This window comes from Bombina bombina, chromosome 1, assembly GCF_027579735.1.
Source record: "Bombina bombina isolate aBomBom1 chromosome 1, aBomBom1.pri, whole genome shotgun sequence".
Classification (NCBI taxonomy): domain Eukaryota; kingdom Metazoa; phylum Chordata; class Amphibia; order Anura; family Bombinatoridae; genus Bombina; species Bombina bombina.
Genome location: NC_069499.1, coordinates 1,078,071,853 through 1,078,084,630, shown reverse-complemented (window position 1 = coordinate 1,078,084,630; position 12,778 = coordinate 1,078,071,853). Strand labels below are relative to the sequence as shown.

Sequence of the window (12,778 nt, the reverse complement as noted above, 5' to 3'; positions counted from 1 at the left end):
TATATATATATTTACATTTACTGCCCATAGCTGTGCGACTTACCCCCTTTGCTGCGCTAGTTGTCATGCCGTGTCTGCTGGCATGAGAACGAGGCTCCCATTGGAGCCTATGGAAGCGCGCTCTCATGAGCGCAATGCTTCCGTGCAATGTGAACAGAAGGTTGCATTCGCATTACACCTAACTCGCAATACCAGTGCACATTTGTGTATTACAAAGTGGAGCGCAAATATCACTTTAGCAAAGTAATCTGGCCCTAAATCTTTTTGAGGGCGTTATGGATCTACTTTTTTTTTTTTGTATAAGTACAAAATCATGGGATAAACAGGGTTGAAGCATTTAATAGTGCACTATTAAAATACTGTAGCTCATTAGAATATACCATCACTTTTCTGTCCCTTTATTGGTTTAGGCTCAGATGTGTGAACCAAAAATTAAAATTTGAATTTTAGGATATTTACTACCCAAAATAGATTCTATTTGAATTGGGGAGAAGACAGCTGGATTCCTCAACCTGTTTGACCTCATAATGAAATAAAGCTTATTAGAAGTGTTAGCCTTACTAAATCAATCTGCTATAACTGTAGAAGCTGTTTAATATAAGTATATTTTGGCAATGTATACTTTTGGAACAATCAACATAATGGTTATTTATATTATTTGTTTCTTGCAGAATTTTCCGATAAGTCCATTCAAGGAATGTGAGTCATTTTTAATCAAGATGACACTTTTAGGAGGGGAAAATTCAGATTATGACTACAGTGCCCTAAGTTGTGCTTCTGATGCCTCATTTAACCAAAGCTTCTATGCAGAGACTGAATCTCTTAAAGGAATTTTTTACAGAAGGGCCCAACTACTACATCCAGCAGATGATATCTTTAAAAATTCTCACTTAGAAGATCGCAAGCACCACGCCATTATAAATGTTGGGGGCATCAGGTATTTACTGCCGTGGACAACACTGGATGAATTCCCCATGACTCGTCTTGGGCAGCTTAAAATGTGCAACAATTTTGATGAGATTTTAAGCATATGTGATGACTATGATGTAACTTGCAATGAGTTTTTCTTTGATCGTAACCCTGGAGCCTTCAGAACTATTTTGACTTTTCTGCGTGTTGGGAAGCTGCGACTTTTGAGGGAGATGTGCGCGCTCTCTTTCCAGGAAGAGCTGCTTTACTGGGGTATCGAGGAGAACAGTCTGGAGTGGTGCTGCAAGAGGAGATACATTCAAAAAATGGAAGAATTTGCTGAGCTGAACTTGAGGGAAGATGAGTTGATAGAGAATGAAAACTCATCGGAGCCTGAGGAAGAGAGCCGGTTTGACAAGTGCATGCGCCACTTACATAACATGGTGGAGAAGCCACAGTCTGGACTTCCTGGAAAAATCTTTGCCTGTTTGTCCGTACTGTTTGTGACCATCACTGCTGTAAATCTGTCTATCAGTACAATGCCAGACCTAAGAGAGGAAGAAGAAAAAGTAAGGTTTATTATTTTATATTTAAACATAAAACTTTCCTATCCCACAAATACTTTCACTCAACAAATAATTTGACACTTTAATTTTTATTTTTTTCAAATGTTCCAGTTGGCCTCTAATTCAGCATGTAATTTAAAAAGTATGTTTGCTAAGCAAATTTAGGTCCTAGCCTTAAAGATACCTGATTATAATATATTTTGTGCTTTTAACACCTAATGTGTTAAAGCGAATAGTGTGTTTTTTTAACTTGTATTTCTATGTTAATTAAAATTAGGTTTTTAACATCTGTGGTATTTTTATATTTAAATTTAGCCCTACGTTTTTGTTAACAAAATATTTATTTTTTATTGTAAACCTAATGGCACTAGGATGTTTTAGACTGAAAGGGACACTGAACCCAATTTTTTTTCTTTCTTGATTCAGATAGAGCATGACATTTTAAGCAACTTTCTAATTTACTCCTATTATCACATTTTCTTCATTCTCTTGGTATCTTTACTTGAAATGCAAGAATGTAAGTTTAGATGCCGGCCCATTTTTGGTGAACAACCTGGGTTGTTCTTACTGATTGGTGGATAAATTCATCCACTAATAAAAAAGTGCTGTCCAGAGTCCTGAATAAAAAAAAAGCTTAGATGCCTTCTTTTTCAAATAAATATAGCAAGAGAACAAAGAAAATTTGATAATAGGAGTAAATTAGAAAGTTGCTTAAAATTGCATGCTCTATCTGAATCACAAAAGAAAAAATTTGGGTTCAGTGTCCCTTTAACTAAATACACAGATGTCAGTATAGTTTTAAAATGACACAATTTGCCTTGTTCCTAGATGAGACAGACCATATAAATAGAAAATATAAAGTGACTAGAAGAATGAAAGGGATATTTCAGTGTAAAAATAAAATGTTCTATTTTAATACAGCATTTAATTTCTAAACAAATATCTTCTTTTATTATAAATGTATCACCTTCAAAAGGGTTAAACACTTAGGGGCCAATTTATTATAGTGCGAGCGGACATGATACGATGTAGCGTATCATATCCACCGCACATCGATAAATGCCGACAGCATATGCTGTCGGCATTTATCATTGCACAAGCAGTTCTTGTGAACTGCTTGTGCAATGCCGCCCTCCTTGCAGATTCACAGCCAATTGGCTGCTAGCAGGGGGTCTCAATCAACCTGATTGTATTCAAACGGGTTAATTTCTGTCTGCGGCCTCAGAGCAGGAGTACAAGTTATGGAGCAGCAGTCTTTAGAAGGCTTGTGCAGAAACAGGGGCATCAAGCTCCATACAGAGCTTGATAAATCAGCCCCATAGTTGCAGTTGCACTCCAGGAACACTTATATTCTGCTCAAGCTGAGCATACGACCTGTGCTTGGCCACACACATGAATGCCTGCACCTGATTGTCTCAGCTATATCCTTATCAGGAGTGATACATGAGCACAAACTCTGAGGTAGTCCAGCAGAGTGTGTAATGATGCATACAGTCCAGCAGAGTGTGTAATGATGCATACAGTCCAGCAGAGTATGTAATGATGCATACGGTCCAGCAGATTGTGTAATGATGCATACAGTCCAGCAGAGTGTGTAATGATGCATACGGTCCAGCAGAGTGTGTAATGATGCATACGGTCCAGCAGATTGTGTAATGATGCATACAGTCCAGCAGAGTATGTAATGATGCATACGGTCCAGCAGAGTGTGTAATGATGCATTCGGTCCAGCAGAGTGTGTAATGATGCATACAGTCCAGCAGAGTGTGTAATGATGCATACGGTCCAGCAGAGTGTGTAATGATGCATACAGTCTAGCAGAGTGTGTAATGATGCATACAGTCCAGCAGAGTGTGTAATGATGCATACAGTCCAGCAGAGTGTGTAATGATGCATACGGTCCAGCAGATTGTGTAATGATGCATACAGTCCAGCAGAGTGTGTAATGATGCATACGGTCCAGCAGATTGTGTAATGATGCATACAGTCCAGCAGAGTGTGTAATGATGCATACAGTCCAGCAGAGTGTGTAATGATGCATAAAGTCCAGCAGAGTGTGTAATGATGCATACGGTCCAGCAGAGTGTGTAAAGATGCATACGGTCCAGCAGAGTGTGTAATGATGCATAGGGTCCAGCAGAGTGTGTAATGATGCATACGGTCAAGCAGAGTGTGTAATGATGCATACGGTCCAGCAGAGTGTGTAATGATGCATACGGTCCAGCAGATTGTGTAATGATGCATACAGTCCAGCAGAGTATGTAATGATGCATACGGTCCAGCAGAGTGTGTAATGATGCATACGGTCCAGCAGATTGTGTAATGATGCATACAGTCCAGCAGAGTATGTAATGATGCATACGCATACAGTCCAGCAGAGTGTGTAATGATGCATACAGTCCAGCAGAGTGTGTAATGATGCATACGGTCCAGCAGATTGTGTAATGATGCATACAGTCCAGCAGAGTGTGTAATGATGCATACGGTCCAGCAGAGTGTGTAATGATGCATACGGTCCAGCAGAGTGTGTAATGATGCATACAGTCCAGCAGAGTGTGTAATGATGCATACAGTCCAGCAGAGTGTGTAATGATGCATACGGTCCAGCAGAGTGTGTAATGATGCATACGGTCCAGCAGAGTGTGTAATGATGCATACAGTCCAGCAGAGTGTGTAATGATGCATAAAGTCCAGCAGAGTGTGTAATGATGCATACGGTCCAGCAGAGTGTGTAATGATGCATACGGTCCAGCAGAGTGTGTAATGATGCATACAGTCCAGCAGAGTGTGTAATGCTGCATACAGTCCAGCAGAGTGTGTAATGATGCATACAGTCCAGCAGAGTGTGTAATGATGCATACGGTCCAGCAGATTGTGTAATGATGCATACAGTCCAGCAGAGTGTGTAATGATGCATACGGTCCAGCAGAGTGTGTAATGATGCATACGGTCCAGCAGAGTGTGTAATGATGCATACAGTCCAGCAGAGTGTGTAATGATGCATACAGTCCAGCAGAGTGTGTAATGATGCATACGGTCCAGCAGATTGTGTAATGATGCATACAGTCCAGCAGAGTATGTAATGATGCATACGGTCCAGCAGAGTGTGTAATGATGCATACGGTCCAGCAGATTGTGTAATGATGCATACAGTCCAGCAGAGTATGTAATGATGCATACGCATACGGTCCAGCAGAGTGTGTAATGATGCATACAGTCCAGCAGAGTGTGTAATGATGCATACGGTCCAGCAGAGTGTGTAATGATGCATACAGTCTAGCAGAGTGTGTAATCATGCATACAGTCCAGCAGAGTGTGTAATGATGCATACAGTCCAGCAGAGTGTGTAATGATGCATACGGTCCAGCAGATTGTGTAATGATGCATACAGTCCAGCAGAGTGTGTAATGATGCATACGGTCCAGCAGAGTGTGTAATGATGCATACGGTCCAGCAGATTGTGTAATGATGCATACAGTCCAGCAGAGTGTGTAATGATGCATACAGTCCAGCAGAGTGTGTAATGATGCGTAAAGTCCAGCAGAGTGTGTAATGATGCATACGGTCCAGCAGAGTGTGTAATGATGCATACGGTCCAGCAGAGTGTGTAATGATGCATACGGTCCAGCAGAATGTGTAATGATGCATACGGTCAAGCAGAGTGTGTAATGATGCATACGGTCCAGCAAAGTGTGTAATGATGCATACGGTACAGCAGAGTGTGTAATGATGCATACAGTCCAGCAGCGTGTGTAATGATGCATACAGTCCAGCAGAGTGTGTAATGATGCATACGGTCCAGCAGAGTGTGTAATGATGCATACGGTCCAGCAGAATGTGTAATGATGCATACGGTCCAGCAGAGTGTGTAATGATGCATACGGTCCAGCAGAGTGTGTAATGATGCATACGGTCCAGCAGAGTGTGTAATGATGCATACGGTCCAGCAGAGTGTGTAATGATGCATACGGTCCAGCAGAGTGTGTAATGATGCATACGGTCCAGCAGAGTGTGTAATGATGCATACAGCCCAGCAGAGTGTGTAATGATGCATACAGTCCAGCTGAGTGTGTAATGATGCATACGGTCCAGCAGAGTGTGTAATGATGCATACAGTCCAGCAGAGTGTGTAATGATGCATACAGTCCAGCAGAGTGTGTAATGATGCATACAGTCCAGCAGAGTGTGTAATGATGCATACGGTCCAGCAGAGTGTGTAATGATGCATACGGTCCAGCAGATTGTGTAATGATGCATACAGTCCAGCAGAGTGTGTAATGATGCTTACGGTCCAGCAGAGTGTGTAATGATGCATACGGTCCAGCAGAGTGTGTAATGATGCATACGGTCCAGCAGAGTGTGTAATGATGCATACGGTCCAGCAGAGTGTGTAATGATGCATACAGTCCAGCAGAGTGTGTAATGATGCATACAGTCCAGCAGATTGTGTAATGATGCATACAGTCCAGCAGAGTGTGTAATGATGCATACGGTCCAGCAGATTGTGTAATGATGCATACAGTCCAGCAGAGTGTGTAATGATGCATACGGTCCAGAAGAGTGTGTAATGATGCATACAGTCCAGCAGAGTGTGTAATGATGCATACGGTCCAGCAGAGTATGTAATGATGCATACGGTCCAGCAGAGTGTGTAATGATGCATACGGTCCAGCAGAGTGTGTAATGATGCATACGGTCCGGCAGATTGTGTAATGATGCATACAGTCCAGCAGAGTGTGTAATGATGCATACGGTCCAGCAGAGTGTGTAATGATGCATACGGTCCAGCAGAGTGTGTAATGATGCATACGGTCCAGCAGAGTGTGTAATGATGCATACAGTCTAGCAGAGTGTGTAATGATGCATACGGTCCAGCAGAGTGTGTAATGATGCATACGGTCCAGCAGAGTGTGTAATGATGCATACGGTCCAGCGAACAAACAGATCTGCTGGCCATATGCAGTGACAGCATGCGGACAGCTTCTCCAGTTGAGAAACTGTCTGCATGCCATTTGATACAATGGGGCCCTATGTATTTAATCCCTTTGCAGGGGATAAAGAAACTTGTTTAAAAATAAAATGTTCTAATAAAATCTTTATACTAGACTCTCCCTTTAAAAATACTAGTTTATGGATATATTTATTTATTTTTGCAGCTAAATATTGTAGTGCAATTCTTCCAGCTAGCACTTCCACTTTTTCCACTTCACAGACTTCCCTGGTTGCTTGGTGAATGTGCTCCATGGAGAGAGAGAGAGAGAGAGAGAGAGAGAGAGAGAGAGAGAGAGAGAGAGAGAGAGAGAGAGCGCTGTACCTATGTATATACTAATAAAGCTGAGCTTGTAAATGAGCTACAGGGAACAGAAATAGGTAGTATGCCGGTAACCCTGTTTATTGCATCATGTTTGTCTTAGGATGTCATTTAATCTGTTTCAATGACAATGGGGCCCATTTATCAAGCTTGAAGGCCCGTGTTTCTGGCGAATCTTCAGACTCGCCAGAAACACCAGTTATGAAGCAACGGTCACAAAGACAGCTGCTCCATAACCCTGTCCGCCTGCTCTGATGAGGCGGACAGGGTTGATTGACACCCCCCTGCTGGCAGCCCATTGGCCGCGAGTCTACAGGGGGGTGGCGTTGCACCAGCAGCTCTTGTGAGGTGCTGGTGCAATGCTGAATACAGAGAGTATATTGCTCTCCGCATTCAGTGAGGTCTTGCGGACCTGATCCGCAATGTCGGATCAGGTCCGCAAGACCTTTGATAAATAGGCCCCAATAGATTTAAGATAAGATGAGAGATGAAGACATCTTTATTGATTTAGTATAATAATTAAATTAACTTAAATTAAAGTCAAAATTAAACTTAAATGGATAGGAAAGAGCATGATATTTTTGCAACTTTCTATTGTAACTTTGTATTTCTATTATTAGTTTTGCTTAGTTATCTTGGTATCCTTCTTTAAAGGCTAATTCGCTTCATTCTTTAGATATCCTTTGTGGAAAAATCGCAATGCACATGATTGAGCCAATCACACGATGCATCTATGTGCAGCCACCAATCAGCACTACTGAGCCTATCTAGATATGCCTTTCAGCAAAGGATATCAAGAGAATTAAGCAAATTAGATAATAGAAGTAAATTAGAAAGATGTTTAAAATTGCATGCTCTATCTAAATCATGAAAGAAAAAATTTGGGTTTCATGTCTCTTTAAACACCCCTTCTTTTGTGCAAAAAAAATGTGCTTGTCTCACATTCACTACAAATCCAAAACTCATATTATGTAAAACATGATGCAAATAAAAAAAATGTTGGTATAGGCAATTTGCAGCATTTTAGAAGCTTAGGTTAAAGAATTTGGTATCTAGTCTCTCTACGGAGTGTAGGACAAAGCTACATTTTTACAAAAAGCAAGAGGTTTAAAGGGACAGTCTAGTCCAAAACAAATTTTAATTATTCAGATAGGGCATGTAATTTTAAACAATTTTCCAATTTACTTATATCACCAATTTTGCTTTGTTCTCTTGGTATTCTTAGTTGAAATCTAGGAGGTTAATTTGCTAATTTCTAAGCCCTTGAAGGCTGCCTCTTAGCTCAGGGCATTTTGACAGTTGTTCACCACTAGAGGGTGTTAGTTCATGTGTTTCATATAGATAACACTGTGCTCACGCACGTGGAGTTCCTAGGAGTCAGCACTGATTGGCTAAAATGCAAGTCTGTCAAAAGAACTGAAATAAGGGGCAGTTTGCAGAGGCTTAGATACAAGATAATCACAGAGGTAAAAAGTTTATGAATATAACTGTGTTGGTCATGCAAAACTAGGGAATGGGTAATAAAGGCATTATCTATCTTTTAAAACAATAAATATTATGGTGTAGACTGTCCCTTTAATGCCTATTTAAGCACACAGTAAGGCCTATCTTTCTGAACATGCTGGCATAAAAGGTTCACAAGCAGGGAACCTGTGTATTTGTGTTTGCAGACAACAAACCATTGGGAATCCATCACCTACAAATGAAAATTTAAATGTGCAAGCATTGGCTTTTGTGTAAAGAGACTGAGAGAGGATAAGGAGATCTACTCCTCCTGCATACTCAGCCCATTTCAATGGGCACATTCTTGAGAACAATAAGTGATAGCCCACTTATTTTTGTCCTGTTGCAAATTGCATTGTTCTAGTGCCTTTTATTAGTAGAATCAGCAAGCTGGTTTTAGTAAAAGCTATACATTAGATAATAAACTTAAACATATTTGCCAGTGAAAGAAAGTGCTAAATATTATAAAGGGGACATATTTCAAAGTTCTGATCCTCAACTATGAAAATGTTTTAGTTGATCTTCTGAATGATAACTTTTACTTTAATGATTTGGGATTTATGCTGCATTTAATTTAAGGCACACTGAAGGCAAACTTTTTTAATGTACAAGAGCAGCTGTTAAACAAATTAAACTATTGCTTTGCATGGAAAATGTAAATAAACATATAACACGTTGAAATGAATCAGAAAGTACGTTTGTGTACAACTGATAGCTAGGTATCTAATGCTTGACATGTCCCTTTAATTGGATGCTGTGGTGTGGGCAACATTTTAACTTAAAAATACTGGTCCTTCTAATGCATTAAAAATAGTAATTTTTGGTAATATTTTCCACTGCTTCTGCATGAAATAGAATAGGAAGATGATGCTTTGAATATTAAAGGACATGATATTCAAAATTGTTCTCTGATCTATCTTGAAGATAATGTTTGAAATATTATATTTATTTATTTTAAATGGAAGTTTCTGTGCTAAAAAATCTAATTTGTTACGTGTCCTTATCAGCCAGTAAGCAGGACTACACAGCCATGCACTTACTGTTAGTTTCACTTTAAATTTAAACACTGTTTACTTAACCTTCTCCATGCAAAACATATTTTTAATATGTTTACCTGCTAACCTTCAACCGCCTAATTGGACATAGGTACTATATCACACAGTACTTTGCCTAGAGTATACTGTTGACGTAGTACATAAGTCCAACCTCATGCTGTGGTCTCCGCTATCAGCTTTGACAACGAAGACTGCAGTCAGAGGCAGAAGCCATCTGCCTTTATATGGTAAGGAAGACATTAACACTCTGTGTCACTGTCTGTATCGGCTTGTGGTTATGCCGTTCATTCCTTGGCATCTCCGCAAAGGTTTTTTTAGCCCTGCAGAATCTGTTGGCGCTTTAGAAATAACCGATAATAATAATAAAATAATAATAAATGCCGTGGGTGGTGTGGGAGGACAGGAGGGAGGTGGGTGGGCGTCACATCAAAGAAGGGGGAGGGAGGGGAGGGTTCCCTACACTACAGCAAAACAGTTTGGTAAGGTGGGAGGGAAGGGGTCCCCTACAGAAAAGTGTGATGGCAGGCTGCAGGGGGTCAATATCTATGAACGCTTCAAGGGGAAAAGGGGAGAGTTGATCGCTACACTACAGAAACATTTTTTTTAAATTAATAAATACAGTTGAAAATATGTTAAAAAATGTATAAACTATGTACTGGTAGACAGCTGCCAGTATCTAAGATGGTGGCTTCTAGGGAGATGGGAGAGGGTTAGAGAGCTGTTTGGGAGGAAGCAGGGAGGTAGGAGGGTTGAGGAGGGAACCCTACATAGAAATAAAAATAAAAAAACAAAAAAAAATGCCCTTAACCTGCATACCGGTCTGCCAATCCATAAGATGGTGGTGACTAGGTGGGGGTGAGGGAGGGAAGAGAGATGTTTAGGAGGCATAAGGGGGTGGGAGGTGTCAGGTGGAAGTGTAATCTCTACACTACAACTAAAATTAACTTTACCAGCTGCCTGATTAACCCTTTCACTGTCGGTAATATTAGAAGTGTGGTGCATAGTTGCAATTAGTGAGCTTTTTATTAACATAAAGCAATGGCAAAGCCATGCATGTCTGCTATTCATGAACAAACTATTTGTGTTATGACTCTACATGCGGTATGTAAATAATTTCAGTAAGAAACCCAAAGTTGTTGAAAAAGTTAACAATTTTTTTAACAGGATCGCATTTGGCGGTGAAAATGTGCCATAAAATATACCAAAAGGGGCATAGATCAATACCTTGGGGTGTTGTTTAAATGGAGCGATAGCAAACATGCTAAGAATTCTCCAAAACTTTGGGAAAGCTTTTCTCTAAATTACTGGTCCAGAAGGGGTTAATGAAAATAACAATTTAGAGTACTATGTCCCTTTAAATCTTTCCTGCAGAAATTAGGTTTAATTTGCCAGCTTACAGTTATTAGTGTAATGTTTCTTTAAGAAACTTTAAAAATAGTTTAAAAAAATAATATTTATAGCACACTGAATATTAGTAGGCGGTCTCCTACATGCTTTTATTGAGATAAAACAGTGTTTGTACATTTGTTCTTAGTTGTTTGTATCTTATACATTACCCCAAGTATATTCAGCATATGATTGAGTATGGCTGTGGACAGTTTAAGCCATGTTGTCCCAGCTTAATTGCTTTCTGCAAAAGCTCAAATTGTATCTACAGAAAACACTGTGAGAATGAGTCTTTCTTTTTTGTTTTTAGAATCTTAAGGTTATGATTTTTGTCTTCCATAAAAGTATATCATACCCTGATGTTCTGTAGAGATGCTATATCACTGACTAGCTAACTATAGTGTGGTCATCTTTTTTGGCTAGATACAATATTTATATTGGTTTTCTCTTTCTCTTCATAATGAGTTATTTGAATAGTAATATTTTCATGGGAAGGAAATGTGTGGGGTTCAACATAAGACTATATCTACAGGCATCTACAATAAAAACTTGTTATGCTTACTTACCATTTGGACTTTTGTAATCCTTTATTATACCGAAATTCTGAGTCAGATGACTAAGCATTTAAGCACCAATAAATAGCTACTAGGTCAACTGTCAGGTTCATCACACAATGTTCTTAAAATGTTATTTAACTGCAATATAGACTTTTGTGACTGCTATCCTCAACACACTTATGCAGGCCAATGTAAAGTTGTAATCTTTTTTTAGATGTGGTTTTAGTTGCTTCTCCTTAGATGTACAGTTAGCCAACTTTCATTTTATGTGTAGAAATTAACTGTTTTACTTTGCTAACCACTTGTTATTTTTTGATCTAATAGATTCTAATTTTTGTCTGTTTTTTTTAGGGGGAATGCTCTAAAATGTGCTACAATATTTTCATTGTGGAATCTGTTTGTGTTGGCTGGTTTTCTCTTGAATTTCTGCTGCGCTTCATTCAGGCTCCGAGCAAGTTTGCATTTTTAAGAAGGCCACTCAACCTCATTGACATTGTAGCCATATTGCCATATTACATTACGCTGATTGTGGACCACACATCAGCTGAACAGAAGAGGCCAGGTTCTGGGAACAGTTATTTGGACAAAGTGGGTTTGGTGCTGCGCATCCTCCGTGCCTTGAGAATCTTGTACGTGATGCGCCTTGCCAGGCACTCATTGGGCCTACAAACTTTGGGACTAACTGCCAGACGTTGTACGCGAGAGTTTGGACTATTGCTTCTCTTCCTTTGCGTAGCCATTGCCCTTTTTGCTCCCTTGCTTTACTTAATAGAAAATGAGATGGCAGACTCACAGGAATTCACCAGTATCCCTGCATGTTATTGGTGGGCAGTTATCACCATGACTACAGTGGGTTATGGTGACATGGTGCCCAGGAGCATACCAGGCCAGGTGGTAGCCCTTAGCAGCATTCTGAGCGGCATCCTATTAATGGCATTTCCAGTGACTTCCATTTTCCATACATTCTCTCGTTCATATATTGAACTGAAGCAAGAGCAAGAGAGAATGATTTGCAGGAGAGCACAGCTGCTGATGAAGACTAAATCTCAGATGAACGATATCTCTCATGGGAATGAAATATTATTTGACAGCTTGTCTTCCGAGGCAAAGGACACTGACTAAATTATTTGGAAAGTTGGAATGCATAGCTGCTTCTTTATAGCTTTGCTTGAGTATTGTTTGCTGAGAAAGCACATTAAAGCTTATGTTACTTAAAGTCAGAATTAAACTTTCATAATTCGTAAGAGCACTTTATCATATTAAACTTTTAGTATACTATATTAAATGAAGAACATATATTGGTAGGTTCAGGAGCAGCAATGCACTGCTGGAACCTAGCTGGTGATTGGTGGCTACATCCATTTGTCATTGGCTTGCCAGATGGGTCCAGCTACTCTTGGGCCTACTCTTCAAAAAAAGGCTTGAAAGAGAAAAAACAATCTTGATAATAAAAGTTAAATGGAGAGTTATTTAAAATGTCATGCTCTGAAT

General features: G+C 39.7%; 1 protein-coding gene across 1 annotated transcript; it reads left to right on the top strand.

Moving 5' to 3' along the window:
- The first annotated feature begins 719 nt into the window (after positions 1–719).
- KCNG1 (potassium voltage-gated channel modifier subfamily G member 1) lies at positions 720–12,503 on the top strand. Its single transcript, XM_053693732.1, has 2 exons — positions 720–1,478; positions 11,639–12,503. Exons 1-2 carry the CDS (start codon positions 720–722, stop codon positions 12,407–12,409), a joined length of 1,530 nt encoding a protein of 509 aa, XP_053549707.1. The 3' UTR covers positions 12,410–12,503.
- Positions 12,504–12,778: the final 275 nt, after the last annotated feature.

Bases quoted from the DNA above. Each gene is read 5' to 3' on its own strand.
- KCNG1 (XM_053693732.1), top strand. From the start codon at position 720: ATGACACTTTTAGGAGGGGAAAATTCAGATTATGACTACAGTGCCCTA. The intron at 1,479-11,638 runs GTAAGGTTTATT...TGTTTTTTTTAG, and splicing joins TAAGAGAGGAAGAAGAAAAA to GGGGAATGCTCTAAAATGTG.